Below are 23,653 nucleotides of genomic sequence, written 5' to 3'. Positions count from 1 at the left end.
CACACACATACTCCTCGCACACACACTCCTCACACATACACACAGCCCACACACACATACTCCTCACACACACACTCCTCACACAAACACACTCCCCTCACACACACATGCCCCACACACACATACCTCACACACACACTCCCCCCCCACACACACTCCTCACACACACACACTCCTCACACACACACACTCCTCACACACACTCCTCACACACACACACTCCTCACACAAATACACTCCCCACATGCACACATAATGCTCACACACACACACATACACACTCCCCACACACACACTCTCCCCACACACACACTCTCCCCACACATACACTCCTAATACACACACTCCTTATACACACACTCCTCACACACACATACTCCTCACACACACACCCCACACACACTCTCCACACATACACAAACCCCAACCACACACTCCTCACACACACACCCCACACAGACTCCCCACACACACATACTCCTCGCACACACACTCCTCACACATACACACAGCCCACACACACATACTCCTCAAACACACACTCCTCACACAAACACACTCCCCTCACACACACATGCCCCACACACACATACCTCACACACACACTCCCCCCCACACACACTCCTCACACACACACACTCCTCACACACACTCCTCACACACACACACTCCTCACACAAATACACTCCCCACACGCACACATAAAGCTCACACACACACACATACACACTCCCCACACACACACTCCCCACACACACTCTCCCCACACACACACTCTCCCCACACATACACTCCTAATACACACACTCCTTATACACACACACTCCTCACACACACATACTCCTCACACACACACCTCACACACATGCACACTCCCCACACGCACACGCACACTCCTCACACACTCATCAAACACACACACTCCTCACACAAATACACTCCTCACACAGACACACACACCTCACACACATACACACTCCCCAAACACACACACACCCCACACACATTCCCCCCAAACACACACACTACGCCCACACACACACTCCTCACACACTCTCCCCACACTCACTCCTCACACACACACCCTCCTCACACACACACTCCACACACACACACAATCCTCACACACACACACACCACACACACACTCCTCACACACACTCCCCCCACACACACACAACTCACACACCTACACAATCCCCACACAAGTACTGCCCACGCACACAATCCACACACAGTCACCCACACATACATTCCTCACACACACACTCCTCACACACACTCCCCACACAAACACTCCCAAACACACACACACTCCTCACACACACACACTCCCCCACACACACACTGTTCAAACACACACACTCCTTATACACACACTCCCCACACACACACTCCCAAACACACATGTACACTCCTCACACACACACACACTCCCCTAACAAACACACACTCCTCACAACACACGCACACCTCACACACACACACTCCTCATAAACACACTCCTCACACACAACCACTCCCCACACACACACACTCCTTATACAAACACTCCCCACACACACACACTCCAAAACACAAAGACACTCCTCACACCTCACACACACACTCCCCCCACACAATTCACAATTCAAATCGCTTTATTGGCATGATAAGTTACATCTTATGTTGCCAAAGCATCAAAATACATTTATGGTTTAGCACATAAACGCAGTTCTATTCATACAGTGTATAAACAGGTATATCCCTGAGTGTATAAATATACATTCGCATTGTTTATATATATTCTTTTCTTAGTTTACTGGTTGTCCCTCTGTTCATGGCAAGCTGTAACATAGTGTGCCGCCAGTGCTACACAGCTTCTCTCCTCTCCCAGTAGGAATGGGAGTTTTTGGTTGTCATTCAGATTTCTGAAATCAGGGCATATTTGGGAGAATTTTTGGTAGAAATTCTCCCTGATGCCCTGATATTTTCCGCAGGCTGTGAGGAAGTGCATCTCTGTCTCCACTACTCCCTGACTGCAGTGAGAGCATATCCTGTCTTCTCTTGGCAGCCTGGTCTGCCTGTGTCTGCCTTTTTCGATCACTAGGCTATGTTCGCTAAGTCTGTACCTTGTCAAGGTTCTTCTCAGTTTGTTATCCTTTACCATGGTCAGGTAATCAGCTATGTTGTATTGTCTGTTTAGGGCCAAGTAGCAATTGAGTTTGCTTTGGGTTTTTGTTGTTTCTGCCCAATATGTCAGATATTTTTCCTTTTGCTTAGCGACGATTGTGTTGGGTCGAATTCTTTGTGTTACCCTGTCACTGTCCTGGGGCTGGTTATTGTTAGTATTGTTAGTAGTTACTTCACTGAGTCCCAGGACTAGTTGACTGAGGGTATTCTTCTTTATGGTCAGCTCTTGGCATTTCAGGGCGTCGTAGTGATAGCATTGGGGATTGCTCATTTGTAGGTGATTCCAAAATTTGGTGGCTCTTTTTTGGATAGTGATTATTAATGGATATTGGCCTAGTTCCGCCCTGCATGCATTGTTTACTGTTTTCCTTTGAGTCCGGAGGATACTTTTACAGAATTCTGCATGTAGGATCTCAATTGGGTGTTTGTCCCATTTTGCAAATTCTTGTTGAGTTAGCGGTCCCCATACCTCACTGCCATAGAGTGCAATTGGTTCAATTACTGATTTGAAAATTTTGAGCCAAATGCTAATTGGGATTTCTATTTGGATTGATTTTTTGATGGCATAGAAAGCCCTTCTTGCTTTCTCTTTCAGTTCATTCACAGCCAGTTTGAAGTTTCCCGTAGAACTGATTTTTAAGCCCAAGTATGTGTAGTTAGTGGTTTGTTCAATTTTGGTTGTTCCTACTGTGAAATTTATTTTGGGTCCCTGATGTTTGGATCTTTGCTGGAACACAAGGACTTTGGTTTTTTGGGGATTTATTGTCAGGGCCCAAGTCTGGCAGTACGACTCCAGCAGGTCCAGGTTTTGCTGTAGCCCCTCTTTAGTTGGTGACAGCAGAACCAGGTCGTCTGCATAGAGGAGGAATTTAACCTTGGATTCATATAGGGTGAGGCCGGGTGCTGTAGATTGTTCAAGTAGTTTTGCCAATCCATTTATGTAAATATTAAAGAGTGTCGGTGAGATTGGCGAGCCCTGCGTCACCCCCCGCCCCTGTGGGAAGTATTTTGTTTGTTTGTCTCCAATTTTAATTGCACATTTGTTATTTGTATACATTGATTTAATTACATCATATGTTTTCCCTCCTACCCCACTTTCGATAAGTTTCAGGAATAAACCGTCATGCCAGATGGAGTCGAAAGCCTTCTGGAAATCTACAAAGCATGCGTAGATTTTGCTTTTGTTATGGTGAACGTGTTTGTCAATTAGGGTCTGTAGGGTGAAGATATGATCGGATGTTCTATAGTTTGGCAGGAATCCAACTTGGCTTTTACTCAAGACATTGTGCTCCTCAAGGAAGTTTATAAGTCTTTTGTTTATGATGCTACAGAATACCTTCCCCAGGTTACTGTTTACACAGATGCCTCGATAGTTGTTTGGGTCGATTTTGTCCCCACTTTTGTATATGGGCGTTATGAGTCCTTTGTTCCAGATATCAGGGAAATAACCGACACTCAGAACCAAGTTGAAGAGTCTTAGGATAGCCAGTTTCATTTTGTTGTCTGTGTGTTTAATCATCTCGTTTAGTATGCCGTCTGTCCCGCAGGCTTTTCCTGGTCGCAGGTCCTTGAGTTTTTCAAGAAGTTCTTTTTCTGTTATTATGGCGTCCAGCGGGTTTTGGTTTTCTTTTATGGCCATTTCTAGCTTTTCCAGTTTTTTGCATATTTGGTGTTGCTCTGGTCTTAGTGTGTTTTTCTGGTATAATTTTTCAAAGTGGTTTACCCATGTGTCCCCATTTTGAATGGCCAAATCGTCGTGTTGTTTTTTGTGTAGTGTTTTCAAGTTTTCCCAGAAACAATTGGAATCAATGGATTCCTCCATGGAGCTGAGTGTATTCTTAATATATTGCTCTTTTTTGGTTCTGAGTGTGTTTCTGTATTGTGTTAGTGTCTGACAATAAGTAAGGCGTAGTTCCTCGTTTTCTGGATGTCTGTGTTTTTGGTTTGATATTTTTCCAAGTTTTTTCCTCATGTTATGGCAATCTCGGTCAAACCATTTTTCATAGTTTTTTGTTTTGGGTTTGTTCTTGCGAGCTTTCAAGTTTGCATTTGTTGCCAAATTATCAAAAATATTGTTTAGTTTACTAACTGCCCGGTTTACGCCTTCTTTATTGTGAGTGTATATGTTATCCAGAAAGGTGTCTAAGAGAGCTTGAGTTGATGCATTGCTAATTGTTTTCTGGTATTTTTCCGTGTCGTTTTTGGCCCATCTGTACGATTTTTTGGTGTTGTACAGTTTACTGGGTTGTGTTTCTATGTTGTTTGTTTCTGTCTTTTTGAGGAACATAGTAATTTGACTGTGATCTGACAGTGTTGTTTGTGGTTTGACTGTGAATGCTCTGAAAGAGGATGGGTCTAAGTCTGTAATCATATAGTCTACTGTGCTGCAGCCAAGAGGTGAGCAATAGGTCGATCTTCCTAGGAGGTCTCCTATGAACCTACCATTGACAATGTACAGACCCAGGTTTCGACAGAGCTGTAGTAGCTGTTTTCCATTGGTATTTGACTGCTTGTCGCAGTTATGCCTGTATGGAAGGGAAGGGATGTCAAAGTGGTTATTCCCGAAAACGTAATTGTTTCCCTGATTATTGGTGAAGTCTGGTTCTTCGCCCGTTCTTGAATTGAGGTCCCCACAGATCAACACGTTCCCCTGGGCCTGGTATTGGATAATTTCCCCCTCCATGTTGGAGAAGGTGTCCTCTTTAAAGTACGGGGAATCGATTGGAGGGATATAAAGTGCGCAAATGTAAACATCTTGGGTGTTTGAGATAATCTCCCTCTCAAGTTTGAGCCACATATGGTTTTCGCCCTTTTTTATAAATTTGATGTAATTCTTAAGTTCTGTTTTAAACCAGATCAGTATGCCTCCAGAGTCTCTGCCTTGGGTTACACTTGGTAATTTATTGGAGGGGACCACTAGCTCAGTGTACCCTTGGGGACAGCCAGTGTGTCCTTTTCCTTTATACCAAGTTTCCTGTAAAATGATAATATCTAGGTCTTTAGTTTCATCTATGAACTCTGGGGTCCTACTTTTCACTTCTCGCAGTGAAGAGCGTAGACCTTGGATATTCCAGGTCGAAATATATAAGGATTTCATGTTAAGTTTGATCTTTTACTATGATAGGTTAAAGAGTGGTACGTGTTTGTCGTGTCTAAGTGTGGGAAAAAAAAGATCACATCAGTTGTCTACAAAAGTTAATACAATTTGGTTACAGTTCTTTCTATTAATTAGTCCTTGATCCATAAGGCAGAAGTAGATGCTGCTGCACATCTGCTTATTGTCTCTTAATGGATTGTTTCTGTCTGAGGTATTGCGTACGTCCTGTGCATCTCTCCCTCTGTCTGGCTGGGAGCAGTCCTATTCCCCTGTGGGACAGGAGTGGTGCAGGTCTGATATTGTTGTTTTGCATGGGGATCCTCTCTGGTCTCGGTTGGTGTGTTGGTGGTCCTTGTAGTGTTCCTGATATGTACCCCGCTGATCTCTGGTGGTCGGGGGGGGGTCCTCTTGGAGTCTGGGTATGGACCCGGTTAAAAGCGACGTCCTTCAGGGCTTTAGCAAAGATCGATATTCTTTGCCTTTGGATGTGGACGTGGTCGTAAAGACATTCCTCATCGAGGGTGGGTTGTTGGGCCAGGTGTACGTTGTGGTTTGATTCGCAGTCTCTTGCTATGCTGGCATTTATCTCATGAATTGTGTTGTTGTTGAAGTCTGTTCTCGGCAATATTGTGGAAACAGTGATTCTAGTGTTTGGAAATGTACTGCTTGCTTTCCTAATCATTGCTCTGAGCGATGTTGCTACTTCTTTCTGTTGGGTCTTTAGGTCATTTGTGCCCGTGTGTATTATTATGTGTTGGGGGGAGCCTAATCTGGCTTTGGTCAGCCATCCCATGGCTCTGTTTGTTGTTGGGCACCAGATCTTTTCTACTTTACTTCTAGGGAATAGCTTTTTCTCCCATAGAAATTTCCCATTTGAGTCTATGAGTATTACGACGTCAGCCTTGTTTGTGTTTACTGTCTGGTGGCTTTCGCTTGGACTCATAGTGTGTGTGCTGGGCTGGGGTGTCTGGTGTGTGCGTACCTCTTGTGAGCGGCCCGCTTGTGGTTCCACGGTGGTGGGGGAAGATTGCGAATCAGTATGCTGGTCGGTCTGTGTGGCACCCCTTGTATTGTGTGTCTGTTGCTTTTGTTCCGTGTGGGAGTGCAGCTGTTCCGTCCGGCTCTGTCTTGTCTTATCTCTAGCCTCTGGTTGCTGGTCTAATGGTGTTATCTCTCCTCTATGGCTCTCTTCTTTTTCCTGCAGCTCTTTCACCTGATTCCCAAGTAGATTCACCTGGTTCTCAAGTAGCTTCAGCTCTCTCTTGTGTCTCTCCCTCTCCTGATTTTGATCGTCATTCATTTTGAGGAAGTCCTCTCTAAGTTTAACCATCTCTATCTCTAATTGATTAAATTTATCTTTTGGTTGTATCTGGCTGTGTGATCCCGGGGTATGTGTCTGGTCGGCCCTGGAAGGCTCACTCACTTCCTGGCTAGGCTGGTCGGCCCTGGAGGGCTCACTCACTTCCTGGCTATGCTGCTCTTCTCTTGGTGAGCTGGGAATGGTAGGGGGACTATGTGTGGCTTCCTCCCTGGTAGTTATGCTGGGGTTTGTCAGTTGTATCGTGTGGCTGTGGTTCCCCGGGGTTAGTGTCTGGTTTGAACTGTGTGGCTCGTTCACCTCCTGACCAGGCAGATTTTCTCCTGGTAAGTTGTCAATGTTGGGGGGAGTGCGGGCCACTCTGGGGCTGTTCCTTCCCCCCTTAGTTAATTTTTTCAGTGTCCTGAAGGCCGTTGCAAATTTGTCGAGGTTGCCTTGCACTAATATTGTTCCGGTATTGTACGCGTTGACTGTCGTAGTTGAACTGTCTCCTGGTGTGTTAATTTTCATTATGGACCCATTTGCGGTATTATCTAGCTTAACATTGGTATAGTGTGATTTTATTGCTGTGATCCAAGCCACTGGCTGATCTGAGTAGAAAATGAGGTTACTTTTTGTCCCATTGTTGTAACAGTCAGCAAAAAGTGTTTCTGGTTTTTCTCTCATCTGCTCATGCTTGATCGCTTTTATAGCTTTTTTTGCGGTGTTGGGGGGAATCTGGAAGCGGGGCTGTTGTGGATCTTCTGATTCGCTCATTTTTGGTAAAGTATTGTTGATCTTAGAATAAGCTTTTCTGGGGCCCCGGGTTTGGTGTTTCCCTCTCCCTGTTCGCGAACTTTCCCGGTCCCCCTCTCCGACCCCGTGGTCCCTGGGCCTCGGCTTCTGGGTTCACCCTTCTCAGGTCTGGGTCTGTGAGCCGCTGTTTCCCGGTGCCTTCGGGCTGTTCCCCTCCCCCTCAGAGGTCTCTGTGCCTCTGTCTCGGCCTGGCTCCTCGGGCCTTTCCCTGGCTTTAGTCTCCCTCCCTGGGCCCTGTACTCACAGTCTTGGTTTGCTTCTGGAAGCCTTCTGGTTGCTCCCCTTCTCCTCAGAGGTCTCTGGGCCTGGCTCCTCGGGCCTTTCCCGGGCTTTCTAGCCCAGCCGCCGCTCGGGCTGTGCCTCGTTCGCCGTTCGGGTGCTGGACTGCGGCCGTCGCTCGGGTGCTGGACTGCGGTCGTCGCTCGGGTGCTGGACTGCGGCCGCCGATCGGGCCGTGTCTCGTTCGCCGCTCGGGCTCCCCGAGTCACCTCGTTCCGGCTGCCGCTGAGTCTCCGTGCGGCCTCCCCGATTCGCCTCGTTTCCCGAAGCGGCCTCCCCGAGTCTCCTCGCTCCGGCTGCCGCTGCGTCTCCGTGCGGCCTTCGCGCCTCGGTTCCCGATGCGGCCGAGTCACCTCGCTTCTGCTGCTGCTGTGGCCCCGTGCGGCCGCTGTTCTTTGGTTTGTATATTTTTTTTTTCCCTTATTTCTTTTTTTTCTTTGGCTTTTTTTTTCTAATTTCCTCTGTTTTTTTTTCCTTTGGTGGTCTCTTTGGTGCTCTTTTCCTTCCTTACTTAATCTAGACTAAACTAAACTTAAACTTAACTAAACAAACTAAACTAACTTAACTAGAACTAAATTTAACTTTAAAACCTTTTTAAACTTGAAATGAACCTTTTTTTCCCCCACTTTAAACACTAAAAACACTAAAAATTCAGCAGCCCATCTTCAACGTGTGTATTCACTCTGTCTGGCTGTCTGGCTGTCCTCACACATGCACACTCCTCACACACACGCTCCTCACACACACACTCCTCACACACACACTCCTCACACACACACTCCTCACACACACACACACTCCTCATAAACACACACTCCTCACACACAAAGGCCTAGAAATTCAGTTGTTAGCGCCAGCTGCTGGCACCTTAAGAGGGCGAGAAGTGGGGCGCGAAGCGGCTAGCGCCCGGGCGCGGCGCGATCTGCGCCTCTCGCGAACTTGAGTCAAGAATTAGTGGCGGCGCAAAACCGCAGCGCCCACTCAGCTGCGCGTGCAGATCCTGACGTCATTTCATGGTGCAACACCCTTGGTGCACCCCGAACCGGAACTTCAGTGGCGCCCCCCTTCTTTGCGCCTGGCGCTCCCAGCGACTGGTTGAGTGGAATGGCTCCCAGTCATTGTGGGGCTGGGGGGCGCTATTTAAAGGGGACTTTTCCTGCATTCTTTGTGGCAGCCATTTTGTTCCTTCTGTGTGAGAGAGAGCGATTTGGAGAGAGACAAAGGGAGAGAGCTTTCTGCTTTGATTCATCACTCACACAGGTACTTCTGGCTTCAGGCCAGAGCTTTGCAGTTGGATTTATTTCTCAGTGCCATAGCCTTGAGTGGCCACATATAATGGGGGCTGCAATGGGTGGAAACGTTGGGTTTCTGCATTGCATTGAAAGGGCTCAGAGACGCCGAGAGAGAGTGCCAATCATGGCCAGACGGAGAAGGGCCAACAGGTGTCGGCACAGGAGGCCTTACCCTCCCAGGGTATACCGACAGCACTTCTCCTACCTCAACATGTCTGAGGAGCAGTGCATTCGGAGGCTTCGATTCAGCAGGGAGGTGGTCACGGAGATCTGCCACCTGCTTCAGAGAGATCTGCAGCCTCAGCTGAGGAGCAGGACGTCTCTGTCGGTGGCGGTGAAGGTGACAGTGGCTCTCAACTTCTATGCCACTGGCTCCTTCCAATCCGCTACTGGGGACATTGCCAATATCTCCCAGTTCGCCGTGCACTGCTGCATCCGCCAGGTCATGAATGCCCTCTTCAGAAGGAGACGTCAGTACATTTCCTTCCCCATGACCCCGGACAAGCAGCAAGAGCGTGCAATGGGATTTGCAAGAATAGCGGGCTTCCCCATGGTCCAGGGCGCCATTGACTGCACGCATGTGGCTTTGTGGGCGCCTCTAGAGAATGCCGAGGATTACCGCAACCGGAAGGGCTACCATTCGCTGAACGTGCAGTTGGTTTGTGACCACAGGCAGCTCATACTAGCTGTGAATGCTCGCTTTCCAGGCAGCAGCCACAACGCCTTCATCCTGCGCCAGACTTCTGTGGCAGACACTTTCGAAGCCCCGGCTCACCCAGGAGGCTGGCTTCTCGGGGTCAAGGGCTATCCTTTGTGCACCTGGCTGATGACCCCACTCCATGCGCCCACCACCCCTGCTGAAGAACGATACAATGACAGCCATCAAGCGACCAGGAACATCATTGAGCACACAATCGGCGTGCTGAAGCAACAGTTCCGCTGTCTGGACCATTCCGGGGGAGCCCTACAGTACTCGCCTGAGCGAGTCTCCCATTTTGTTGTAGTGTGTTGCATGCTGCACAACCTGGCTATCCTCAGGACTCAGCCACTGCCAGCAGACATTGGAGGACCACCAGAGGAGGAGGAGGAGGAGAAGGAGGAGGAGCACCAGATGGGAGGGAGGCACAAAGTGCAAGGGCCGTCCATCAGTGGCTTATTGCAAGTCAGTTCTAGGCCCCCTCTCAGGGAATGGCTTGTGCCATTGAAAGAACATGAATGGAGCTGCTCCGCAAACCCTGAGGCGGTCAAGGCAACAAATAGTTCAAAGTGCAAACATGGACAATCTGAATAAAGACAATTTTTTATTTAACAAACTCTGTGCTCTTCCCGCATGACAAACAAATACAGAGAAACCCCCCAAAAAACAGTCAGACACATAACTGGCTCTCACAACCTGCAGAAAATGAACAAAACAGTGAAACAAAAATGACCATGATCCTCGGCCTTCATAAAAAACAAACACAACATTCTCGGCCTTCATAAAAAACTAACACAACATCCTCGGCCTTCATAAAAAACTAACACAACATTCTCGGCCTTCATAAAAAACTAACACAACATCCTCGGCCTTCATAAAAAACTAACACAACATCCTCGGCCTTCATAAAAAACTAACACAACATCCTCAGCCTTCATAAAAAACAAACACAACATTCTCGGCCTTCATAAAAAACTAACACAACATCCTCAGCCTTCATAAAAAACTAACACAACATCCTCGGCCTTCATAAAAAACTAACACAACATCCTCGGCCTTCATGAAAAAGTAACACAACATTCTCGGCCTTCATAAAAAAGTAACACAACATTCTCGGCCTTCATAAAAAAGTAACACAACATTCTCGGCCTTCATAAAAAAGTAACACAACATTCTCCGTCTTCATAAAAAAGTTAACATTTTGCCACACCTCCTACTTTTTGGCCTGCGTGGGTGATCCGCCTCACTTGCGCGATTGGCCCCTTCCCGCCCTGCAGCTCCTCCTCAATGGGACCCCAGTGGCTGCAGCAAGGCTGGGGGAAGGCTGCTGAGGGTCAGATAGTGAGTCGGCAGATGCCCTTCGGGGACGGCCTGGACCAGCTCTGGGCCTGGAGGGTCCGGTTGCTGACTGCTCCAACTCTGCTTGGGCGGCAGCAGTCTGTCCTACAGGTGGTGGCAGCTGCAGTGGAGGAGTGACAGTGTTGGCAGCAGGAATGCTGCCAACCTGACAGAGCACAGGCACTCCCTGGTCGGCCGAGACACTGGCACTCGCACGGGCCAGCACTGAAGCATGCGCAGCAATCTGCTGAAGCACAGACTGCTGGGCTGCTGCGGCGCGGTGAGGGCCCCGGCGATTCCTGGCCGATCCAGCGAGGGTGGCAGCAGTTAGTGCCCGTGTGGCCCTCATCTGTGTCTGCATCAGACCAGCCAGTGAATGCATGGCACGACTAAGCACTTGGCTGGAAGGCGCATGCAATGCAGTGACGTCCTGCTGACTCCTGGCCTGTGATGCAGCGATGTCCTGCTGACTCCTGGCCTGTGATGCAGCGATGTCCTGCTGACCCCTGGCCTGTGCTGCCCCGAAGTCCTGCAGACTCCTGGCCTGTGCTGCCCCGAAGTCCTGCAGACTCCTGGCCTGTGCTGCCCCGAATTCCTGCACACTCCTGGCCTGTGCTGCCCCGAATTCCTGCACACTCCTTGCCAGTGACTCTATGCAGTCAGTCATCCTTGCCACTGTAGCTATGAGCTCAATGTGCCTGCGCTCAGCCTGGGCGCCCATTACACCAAGGAGCCGCACCTCCTCTGCGCTCACTATAGCAGGACTGGAGGCCGAACTCACCCTCCGGGGAGAAGGCCGCCGAACTTCCCTACCACTCCCGCATTGCTGCAGCCCGCTGGGTTCCGGAGCTTCACCATCATCAGAGCCTTCCCCCCTGCTCCCCTCCAGGGAAGACATTGTCCCCATAATGGCCATAGGCTGCCTCGGCTGAGGGTGGCACTGATGGTCCGGCTTCCTCTTCCTCCTCCTCGCCTTCCGATTCACTCACAGTGCTAGCTTGAGGGCCCGCCTCCTCACCTGGCGATTCAGCATCTGAAAGCAGGGAGGCAAAAGAGTTGCTTTAGAGTGAGGACAGGGCGGCAGCGAGGGAGGCTGAGTGCTGCAATGCACTGCATTGGTTCGAGAGTGGCAAAGGATGCTGCTGTGAGGCACAAGTGTAAAGAGAGAGGTCAAAAACCTTACCATTGCTGTCCAGAATGGGGTCGACGTCTCCAGTGGCGAAGGCGCCACTCAGCCGGCCTCCCATAATCCGCTCCACTCGCTGCTCCAGGTCGCTGAGGTCTTTAAGTTCAGCACAGCCTCCCCCGGTCCGTAGCTGCTGCCTGTGATTGTGGGCCAGCTTGCCCTGCAAGAGAAAGGACGGGCTCTGAGTACAGTGACAAGCCCTGATCTTGCCTGCACTGCCTCCCATGGTGGAATAGCCCTGACAGTGTCAAGCCCTGATCTTGCCTGCACTGCCTCCCATGGTGGAATAACCCTGACAGGGTCAAGCCCTCATCTTGCCTGCACTGCCTCCCATAGTTGAATAGCCCTGACAGTGTCAAGCCCTCATCTTGCCTACACTGCCTCCCATGGTGGAATAGCCCTGACAGTGTCAAGCCCTGATCTTGCCTGCACTGCCTCCCATGGTGGAATAGCCCTGACAGTGTCAAGCCCTCATCTTCCCTGCACTGCCTCCCATGGTGGAATAGCCCTGACTGTGTCAAGCACTCATCTTGCCTGCACTGCCTCCCATGGTGGAATAGCCCTGACATTGTGTAAAGTGGTGAATGTGCATGTGATTTTCAGGAGAGTCCCATAGGTCTTGGATGAGGGCTGGGCATTGGGGCTTTCAGGACCCTTTGGCCAGAAAGTGAGGTGCACATGCAGGGATGAAGAGGATACTGGAAAGGGTACTCACCCTTGTAAAGTCTGTGGTTTGTGCAGTTAATAAATACACAGACTTCAGAAGTAACAAACAAACAGGTCTCTACTATTCGAAGGTCAGGGCGAATCTGCCCTAGTTATCCTGCCACAACACTTATATACTGGTGTGGTCACTGTCGGCACTACCGTATACAGAAGCCAAACAAGCAGTGCCACACCTAAAGTAGTTCTCTTAAAGGTGAACGGTTACATTCAATAGTTCCCTTAAAGGTAGACGGATACATACACTACAATCCTCCCTTTTTAGCTTATTACTTACAGAGTCCCCGTTAAACATACATATCTTCAACTTCATATAAACAATTTACAGATATAATCTCGGTGGAGTCAACGTCATATAAAACAATTTACAGATATAATCTCGGTGGGAACAGTTCACAGGTTCAGTCTCTGCGGAAACAGTTCATAGATTCAGTCTCTGATCTTGACTCGTTCCAAACAGTATCTCTTTGGTGTAGCCGGTTCACATGGCCAGCGTGACTCCTCCATAGCCTTTTTCTTGACGTAACAGCTTGAACTTTCGTCCTGTTGAACCAGCAGTGCGGACTTTTACAACCAACTGGCTGTCTTGATAATTTTCGGTTTTTCAACTAATTTAGCTCCTTTCGTAGTGTCCCGCCTGAGATGGTAGAAGTGATAATATTTTAGACAGTTATTATCTTCTGCTTCTTCTTTTTCTTTTCTGCCTTTTTGAAACTCTCGGAGCTCCTTTCTCGGCTGCCAGCTGTAGCGCCACCAACTCTCTATGTTCCTTCGACTAAGTGCTTCATCCTGATTTCGGCACTTTGGGAGTTTTCATCACAAACTTGGCAGACCACATCCTCGTAATATTCAGTGTCACTCAACAGGTCATGGTAATATTCGGGTTCGTCCTGAGTTAGGCCAGCGAGAGGGCCTTCTACTTCCTCCTTACCCATCTGGACGTTAGCTGACTGTGGTTCCTTCCCTAGACATCTTTCTTGAAAAGACTTCTTCATGCATTCCCCTTCCCTCGGGGATTGATTGATCGGGCTATTCAATCCTTCTACTGGAGCAGCTGTTTCAACATTCTGTTGTTCACATAGACGTGATTCAGCGTACTTTTGGCATCCCAGTAAAGTCTGTTTTGCAACCTCAGCTATTTCCCTAACTTTTGAGAGCTCCGAACTCCTTCCCGTTGAAGATTGAAGCTCGTGTTCAGATTGTTCCCATTGCAGAGTCTTTTCCCTCAGCACATGAAGGAGTTGGCTGACCGTTAACTCTTCCACGGGAACACTGTGGATCAGAGTCTTCTCCATTTCATCCACCTTTTCCTCCAATGCTTCCACCTTCTGTTCCTCTTGTACTTTGGCTTTCAGCGCTCGGAAAAGTTGCGCCCTGATGCTCTCTAGTTCATGTTCAGGGACCATTCTTACTGTTGTGTATGTAACCTGTTCCACCTTAAGAGAGCTTAAGCCTGTTCCACCTTAAGAGATGTACTACTTTCTCAGGCTGCTGTAGACGTAATACCGGGGGTGAACACACCGGTATATAAGCACTGTGCAGTAATCTTGTATTCAGTGTAGTCCCTACCTCCAACCAGTAAAGACCTGTTTGAGTTATACGTTTAAGTCTTTGTGTTAATTGTTCAATACAATACACATACTTAACACTGGCGACGAGTCAGGTTCTTACCCTGCGGCAGTTATTCCACGGCGGCTTCGTCCACAGACAGGACGTTGAAGAGAGGTTTCAAATCTCACCACCCCACTGGAAGCGACAGGCATTAGGACCCTGAAGCCTCCATCAGCGACTGAAAATGGGAGGACAGAAGGTATCCTGCAGCTTCTTTTTCAACCTCGGTGGTGGGTAAGCCAAGCAGCATTGGCTGCAAAGACAGGGCTGGGGGAAGTCGGAGGTAGAAGGGCCATCGATCGAAATCCCTGATAAGGGCCGCACTCGGGCTGAAAGGCGCAGCGTCGGCAGACACTGAAGGCGCGAGAGCCGCAGTGAAAAGCGCGGGCCATCGATCACGGCGGAGATAAGGGCCGCACTCGGGGGCTGAAGGGAGACGGCGTCAGGGGACGGGTGAAGACCTCCAAGCGCAGGAAAACCGCCATTTTGTGGGCGGAGGACGACGGCAAGAGCGGGAAGCCGCCATCTTGGATAGCAGTAAAAAAAAAATCTGAGAAATTGCAAATCTGATAAAGTACTACAATGCCTAAACACGGGAATATTAGCAACTTTGATAGTGACATCGAAGATTGGGCCATATATGTTGAACGAGTTAAAAATTATTGTAAGGCCAATAAAATTCGTGAGGCTGATAAAGCACTAACATTATTAAATTTAATGGATGCGAAGACATACGGGCAATTGAAACACCTGTTATCACCAGATGAACCGGCGGATAAGACGTTCGATGAGATTGTTACTGTCCTGAAAGATCATCTAAACCCCACGCCGCTGATGCTAGCGGAACGATTTAAATTTTACGACAGAAGGCAGCTACAGCATGAAAGCAATGCTGAATATTTGCTGGAATTGCATAAATTAGCGAAATATTGCCAGTTTGGAACGGGACTGACAGATGCACTACGAGACAAATTTGTGTGTGGTTTATTTAAACAGGATACACAAAAGCGACTGCTCGAGGAGAATGAGCTGACGCTTGAGAAGGCGGTCACTATGGCAGCAGCACACGAAGCCGCAGCGAGAGGCACGGCAGTAATGTAGCTACGGTCACCGGAGCTCAGTGCACACAAATTGGGTGTGAGTTCTGGCAAATGTTATCGTTGTGGAAAGACAACGCATGATCAGAACCAGTGTTGGTTTAAAAACCAAGAATGTAGAACTTGTGGTAGGCTTGGACATATAGCTAGAGTATGCAGGTCAGCGAAGAAGACCAGCAACAAGAAGTCACCGCAAGGGAAATACGCAAAGGTACACAAGGTGGCCGAACAGGAGTCCGATTCAGACGCAAGCAGTATTGAACTGGCTAGCTTAAGGGTACTCAACGTTGGTAAGGGTGCAGACCTCCAGACAATTTGGGTTACTCTTCAGATAGAAGGAGTCCAAGTAAAAATGGAATTGGACACTGGATCGGCATTGTCGGTCATGAATAAGAAAGATTACAGAAGGTTATTCCAACATATTCCCCTACAGGATACGGAGATTATATTGACAACCTACACGGGGCAGAGAGTGTACCCCATCGGGACAATAAAGGTTGCAGTGGCCAACAAGGGCGAAGGAAGTCAAATAATGGACTTATATGTGCTACCGGAGGGAGGTCCACCACTACTAGGCCGGGAGTGGTTTAGAAACATAAATATGGACTGGCATTCGCTAAAAGCCATAAAGAGTGAGAACTCGGTGCAGATAATCAGCCCAGACTCTAGAACTGATGATGGTAAGACCAACCCATGTGCAAAAGACAAAGTTTCAGCACAGAATTCCACTGAGCAACAACAACATAGTTTAACAGAGAATTCTGAGTCTGTCAAGTCTACTGATATGCACATTTTTGAGGGACACTGGGCTCGAACTCAACTCCATTTCAAACTACAACAGCAATTAGAACAAATGATTCGCCGTTTTGAGCAAGAGATGAATGAAATAAAAAAGTTCTTTGTTACAGAGTGGGAGAATCTGGAAAGGCAACAGAAGCAACTGATGGAGAAAATGGAGCAGGAGCACACCAACCATCTGCGCGAGGAGGCCGAACGAATCAAAGCTGATTCAGGTTCTGAAGGTGCGTGCCATAATCTGGTGTCAGAAGAGTTAACGGTCAGCCAACTCCTTCATATGCTGAGGGACAAGACTCTGAAATGGGAAAAACTTGAACACGAGCTGCGATCTTCAAAGGAAAAGGGTTCGGAGCTCTCAAAAGTCATTGAGATGGCTGATGTGACGACACAGACTGAAACGACTGCAACAGAGCAGCCATTGGATGCCAAAAGTACGCTGACTCACGTCAATGTAGAACAACAGACCGCTGAAACAGCTGCTCCGGTAGAGGGATTGCATAGTCCGATCAATCAATCTCCAAAGGAAGCTGAAGTATTAAAATCACAAATGAGGTTACTAGTAAACGACTTGCTGAAAGCCCAGAAAAAGCTGGATGCAGAGGTACACATGAAGAAGTCTCTTCAGGAAAGATGTCTGGATTTGGAACAAGAGCTGGCTAACGTCCAGCTGGGTATGGAGGAAATAGACGACCCTCTCGCTGGCCTAGCTCAGGACGACACCGAATATTACCATGACCTGTCGGACGACTCCGAATATTACGATGTCCTGTCCTGCCCAGCTTGTAACTTCAACCCCCAAAGTGCAGAAATCATGGAGGAGCACCAAAAGTCTACGGAACATCGGAAGAAGGTGGCTCTACTACGGGAAGTAAGAGAGATAGAGAAGGAACAGCAGTCGGATAGCGTCCAGTTGGGTAAGGAAGAAGTAGAAGGGCCTCTCGACCTGTTGAGTGATATTGAATACTACGAGGATGTGGTATGCCCAAATTGTGATGGAAACTCCCAAAGTGCTGAAATCCGGAGGAAGCACTTAAGGTCTAAAGAACATAGAGAGTTGGTAGCATTACAGCTGTCCGCCGAGAAGATGGGAACGACAAGAGTTGTAAAAAGGCAGAAAAGAAAAAGAAGAGGCCGAAAATAATAATTGTTTAAAATATTGTTACTTCTACTACCTCCGGCCGAACACTACGAAAGATGCTGTCTGGAACGAATTAAGATCAGGGACTGAATTTACGAACTGTTCCCACAGAGACTGAACCTGTAAACTGTTCCCACTAAGAGTATGTTGCAACTGTTCTTAGAGATTGAATCTGTGAACTGTTTTCCGCAGAGACTGAATCTGTGATATGTTACGTTAAACATGAAGTTATATATGTATATATGTTATTACGTTTTGTTAAATGGGGGGGATGACTATAAAGCTAAGAAGGGAGGAGTGTTGTGTATGTAACCTGTTCCACCTTAAGAGAGCTTAAGCCTGTTCCACCTTAAGAGAGCTTAAGCCTGTTCCACCTTAAGAGAGCTTAAGCCTGTTCCACCTTAAGAGATGTACTACTTTCTCAGGCTGCTGTAGACGTAATACCGGGGGTGAACACACCGGTATATAAGCACTGTGCAGTAATCTTGTATTCAGTGTAGTCCCTACCTCCAACCAGTAAAGACCTGTTTGAGTTATACGTTTAAGTCTTTGTGTTAATTGTTCAATACAATACACATACTTAACACTTACAGTCTCTGAGTTTCTTACAGTTTCCTTTTCTTCCACTGAAAGGATTCCCAGTTGAATCTGTTCTTCAAGTTGTTGAACCTCGGTCATTGCCGCCTCATATTTGTCTTGGGTTTCCTTCAATATTTTTATGAGTTCTTGGACATCCTGTCCTTCATGTTCTGCCATGTTTTTCACCTCTAATTTCTCATCTATGGATGGAACTTCTACCGATGAGTCTGTCTTGGCCTTGAGCTCATCAAGAATTTCCTGCAGCCTTTGGACTTCTTGCTCATGTTCAACCTTTAGTTGTTCATATGCTTCTACTGAAACTAGCTTTTCGGAGGTTGCCGAGTTAACCCCCTCCAGAATTGTAGCCTGGGCCTGTTCATACTGTTCTTTCAACTTCTCACACTCTGCTTGTAAGGAGTCGTAGAGAAGAACTGGAATAACATCCTGGCTTCCTGAAGATTCCTCTTCATTTGCTTCTTTCGCAATTTCCTGTTGGAGTTCAGCCAAGGCTGCTATGCTATCTGCCTCTCGAAGTCTCACTGCCATCAAATCTTCTTTATTCTTACAGTCTATCTCAGCCATTTTCCGTTTACTTTCATTTAACTGAGTGAGTAGTCCCTTATTCTGGGCTGAGAGATATTGCACCTTCTCATGTAGACCATAGCACTCCTTCTCTGCTCGACATAGCTGGTTACTGCTGATTTGGTTCTGTGTTTCAAGTTCCAACATCCTTTGCTTAGCTTCTTTCAGTTTCGCCCCTATAAGCTCCTCTTGCAACATGGCCACATTATTCACATCAGGTAAAGAAGCGTTTCTCTTTTCCATGTCCAAGATTTTTTTCTGCATCTCTTTAAGTGCACACTGCGATTCAGCTTCTCTTAACCTTGCCTGCACTAGCTCCGTCTCCAATTGCAGAACAAAATCCTCAGTGTAGCGTGGTTTGCCTTTATGCTGTATCTCTAGATCATGCAAATATTCTAACTCCTGAACATCATAAGGGAGATGTGATCGGTAATTTGTCACGATGGCTCTATGGTCGCTCTTTGCTTGAGCTAGCTGCCTCTGCTGTCTTTCCAGGTTCTCCCATTCGGTGTCCCAGAACTTTTCCATTGTTTTCATCTCTTGTACGAGACGGTAACTCAACTGTTCTAATTGTTGTCGTACTTTGAAATAAGTTTGAGTCCGAGTTCGGTGTTCTTCTGTCGTGGATAAGTCCTTAACTTGAACAGGCTCAGAATTCTCTGTCAAACTGGAGTTCTGCTCTGAAGCTTTATTCTTCTCGGTAGCATAAGCCTTTATGCATGTCTTCGTTTTCTCCACCATAGTCGGCAAGTCCATTTTAGCCTTGTCTTCCATATTTGCGTTGGTCTTATCGTCATCCGTTTCAGAATCTGAGCTGATAGCTTGCACCGAGTCCTCACTCATTATGGCTTTTAGATAGTGCCATTCCATGTCTATTTTCTTGATCCACTCCCGTCCTAGAAGTGGTGGTCCTCCCTCAGATAATACGTACAAGTTCATTCTTGGGTGTTCTTTACCCCTATCTCTCACCTTGACTCTTATCTTCCCCATGGGGTATACCTTATGCCCCGTGTATGTCTGCAATACGAACTTGGTATTTCTTAAGGGTATGTGAGAGAATAGCCGGTGGTAGTCCCTTCGATTTATGACTGATAGAGCTGATCCAGTGTCCAACTCCATTCTTACTTGGACTCCAGCTATTTTTAGTATGACCCAGATAGTTTGTAGGTCAGCTTCCTTACTCACATTGTGAATTCTCAGACTACCCAGCTCCTGGCTGTTTGGGTCTGAGTCTGAATTCTGTTCGTCTGAACTCTTCTCAGCCACCTTGTGTACCTTGTTGTACTTTTCTTGTGGTGGCTTCCTTTGGTTGTTGGTCTTCTTCCCTGACTGGCATACCTTAGCGATGTGACCCAGTTTGCCACATTTCCTACATTCTTGGTTCTTAAACCAGCATTGATTCTGGTCGTGTGTTGTCTTCCCACAACGATAGCATTTTGTTGTGCTCGAGGTAATTTGGTCCACCCCAAGTGCCGCCGCCTTTAGCTGCATTTCCGCCGTTCCCTTCGCTGCGGCTTCATGCGATGCAGCTATAAGGACAGCCCTGTCCAGTGTGAGGTCGTTCTCTTCCAGCAGTCGCTTCTGCGTCCCTTCTTTGGCCAATCCGCATATGAACTTGTCCCGCAGTGCCTCTGTCAGGTTCCCTCCGAACTGGCAGTCTTTCACTAGCCGCCGCAGTTCGACCAAGTATTCTGCGTTGCTTTCGTCTTTCTTCTGTGTTCTTGTATGGAATTTGAATCGTTCAGCCAGCATTAACGGTGTGGGGTTCAAGTGGTCCTTCAGCACCGCCACAATCTCTTCGAAAGTCTGATCCGCCGGTTTAGCTGGTGAGAGAAGATGCTTCAACAACCCGAATGTTTTCGCACCCATCATGTTAAGTAAGGTTACAGCTTTTTCATCCTCAGCTATTTTGTTCGCCTTACAATGTATCACTATACGTTCCACGTACGTGGCCCAGTCTTCTATCTCAGAATTAAAATTGTTGATGTCCCCACACTTAGGCATCTTCCTTTCTTTGGGTACAACACCAGTAATTCTTTAAATTATTATGTATTTTTTTTTTCTAAGATGGCGGCTTTTCCCGCGAAAATGGCGGTTTCCCGCTCTCTCCTTCTCTCTCCACCCACTTCAATGGCGGTTTCCCGCTTCTGCCATCTTCACCGCCTAATGGCGGCTTCCCGCGTTTCTTCCTGGTGGAAGGGGTACGCTTTCCCCACAGCGGACAGGTTCAGCCGCTGGCTGGCTCTCGCACAGCTCCCCTTACTCGGCTCTGTATTTTCCTCCTGCCCGCACGGCTCTACCGGCGCTGGGTACACCCCGTTGATGGAGACAGTTCAGCCGCTGGGCTGGCTCTCGCGCAGTCTCTCTCCCCTTGTTCGGCTCTGTCTCTCTCTCTCCCGCACGTTCGGCTCTACCGGCGCTGGGTACCCCGTTGGTGGAGAACAGTTCAGCCGCTGGACTGGCTCTCGCGCAGTGTCTCCCCCCTTGTTCGGCTCTGTCTCTCTCCCTCTCCCGCACGCTCGGCTCTACCGGCGCTGGGTACCCCGTTGGCGGAGAACAGTTCAGCCGCTGGGCTGGCTCTCGCGCAGCCTCCTTTGCTCGGCTCTGCCTCTCCCACACGCTCGGTTTCAGCGCTTCGTGGCTTCGGCCGCTGCCCGGATTTTTCCCGCCGATCGCGGTCCGGCTGTCACCCGACGCCGTTGGACCCGACTTCTGACCGGCTCAGCTCCCCCTCGACCGAGGTCGAGTGCTCTGCCCTTATCTCCTTACACTTTCCCCTACTCACAGTCTCCGCGGCCGCCTTGTTTCCAGCTGATCGGCTCACTCCGCACCGTGGTAGAAGGGTAGTCAGTGCCTGTTGCTGATGGAAGCTTTTGTTGCTAAAGTCTTCCTCCTTTCTCCTGCTGCAGCCTCGTGTTTTCTTTCAGCAGCATGACGAGGGCGGTTGCCTCTCTTCGACGCTCTTCGTTGCTTTGGTAGTCTTGCCGCAGGGTACGATCGGACTCGTCGCCACTGTAAAGTCTGTGGTTTGTGCAGTTAATAAATACACAGACTTCAGAAGTAACAAACAAACAGGTCTTTACTATTCGAAGGTCAGGGCGAATCTGCCCTAGTTATCCTGCCACAACACTTATATACTGGTGTGGTCACTGTCGGCACTACAGTATACAGAAGCCAAACAAGCAGTGCCACACCTAAAGTAGTTCTCTTAAAGGTGAACGGTTACATTCAATAGTTCCCTTAAAGGTAGACGGATACATACACTACAACCCTGACAACCCGAGTGAGGTCGTTGAACTTCTTTCTGCATTGCGTGGGTGTCCTGGGGACCATGCTGCTGGAGGTCACTCTGTTTGCCACCTCCCTCCAAGCTTTCCTGTATTCGCTGGGCAGCGGCCTCCTGCCACTGTCAGGGAATAGCGTAGGTCATCTGCGCTCCACTGCGCCAACCAGAACCTTCAGGGCACCCTCACTAAAGCGCTGCGCTCGCTCCCTGGCCTTCTCCATAGTCGTGGGCGTTGAGTTGTTGAAGCAGGTCTGTCTAGGCCTAGATTCAGGGCTGTAGTGTGCAGGGCGTGGCAGCAAAACAAATCAACCCTCCCCCTTTAAGAGCTGACCGGCGCCAGCGTGTCTGCCTGCAATCTATAACTCGCCGCACCAGCGCTGCGCCCGCCCTCGCTGGTAGCGCCTCAGCTCGCCGGCTTAGCACCTTATGATAGTCATGCACCGCCTGCTTTAGCGCACCAGCAACCTCTTGGGGCGATGCAACTCAATTTCGGCGAAGGTGGTGCTAAGTTGCGCCCAGCGCTAAATTTAGCGAAAGCCGGGCTGTAACGCCCCAAACGTGGCCATACTGAATTTCTAGGCCAAACACTCCCCACACACACACTGCCCACACACACACTCCCCACACACACACTGCCCACACACACACTCCCCACACACACACTCCCCACACACACACTCCCCACACACACTCCACAGACACACACTCCACAGACACACACTGCCCACACACACACTCCCCACACACACACTCCCCACACACACTCCACAGACACACACTGCCCACACACACACTCCCCACACACACACTCCACAGACACACTGCCCACACACACACTGCCCACACACACACTCCCCACACACACACTCCACAGACACACACTCCACACACACACTCCCCACACACACACTCCCCACACACACACTGCCCACACACACACTGCCCACACACACACTCCCCACACACACACTCCACACACACACACTCCACACACACACTCCCCACACACACACTCCCCACACACACACTGCCCACACACACACTCCACAGACACACACTCCCCACACACACACTGCCCACACACACACTCCCCACACACACACTGCCCACACACACACTCCACAGACACACACTCCCCACACACACACTGCCCACACACACACTCCCCACACACACACTCCCCACACACACACTGCCCACACACACACTCCCCACACACACACTCCACACACACACACTCCACACACACACTCCCCACACACACACTCCCCACACACACACTCCCCACACACACACTCCACAGACACACACTGCCCACACACACACTGCCCACACACACACTCCCCACACACACACTGCCCACACACACACTGCCCACACACACACTCCCCACACACACACTCCACAGACACACACTGCCCACACACACACTCCACAGACACACACTGCCCACACACACACTCCCCACACACACACTGCCCACACACACACTCCACAGACACACACTGCCCACACACACACTCCCCACACACACACTCCCCACACACACACTGCCCACACACTCTCCCCACACACACACTCCCCACGTGCACACACTCCCCACACACACTGCCCACACACTCCCCACACACACTCTCCCCACGTGCACACACTCCCCACACACAC

The 23,653-nt window shown here is 49.0% G+C and overlaps 1 protein-coding gene across 1 annotated transcript; it reads right to left on the bottom strand.

Moving 5' to 3' along the window:
- Positions 1 to 10,230: 10,230 nt before the first annotated feature.
- Positions 10,231 to 15,881, bottom strand: LOC147108432 (uncharacterized). Its single transcript, XM_086005069.1, has 2 exons — positions 12,172 to 15,881; positions 10,231 to 12,021 (listed from the first exon to the last, which is right to left on the bottom strand). Exons 1-2 carry the CDS (start codon positions 12,398 to 12,400, stop codon positions 11,849 to 11,851), a joined length of 402 nt encoding a protein of 133 aa, XP_085861195.1. The 5' UTR covers positions 12,401 to 15,881; the 3' UTR covers positions 10,231 to 11,848.
- Between the last annotated feature and the right edge of the window lie 7,772 nt (positions 15,882 to 23,653).

This window comes from Somniosus microcephalus, chromosome 13, assembly GCF_052327205.1.
Source record: "Somniosus microcephalus isolate GS21.2 chromosome 13, FLI_Smic_1.0, whole genome shotgun sequence".
Taxonomy (NCBI): domain Eukaryota; kingdom Metazoa; phylum Chordata; class Chondrichthyes; order Squaliformes; family Somniosidae; genus Somniosus; species Somniosus microcephalus.
This window is presented reverse-complemented; position numbering and strand designations above follow the sequence as displayed.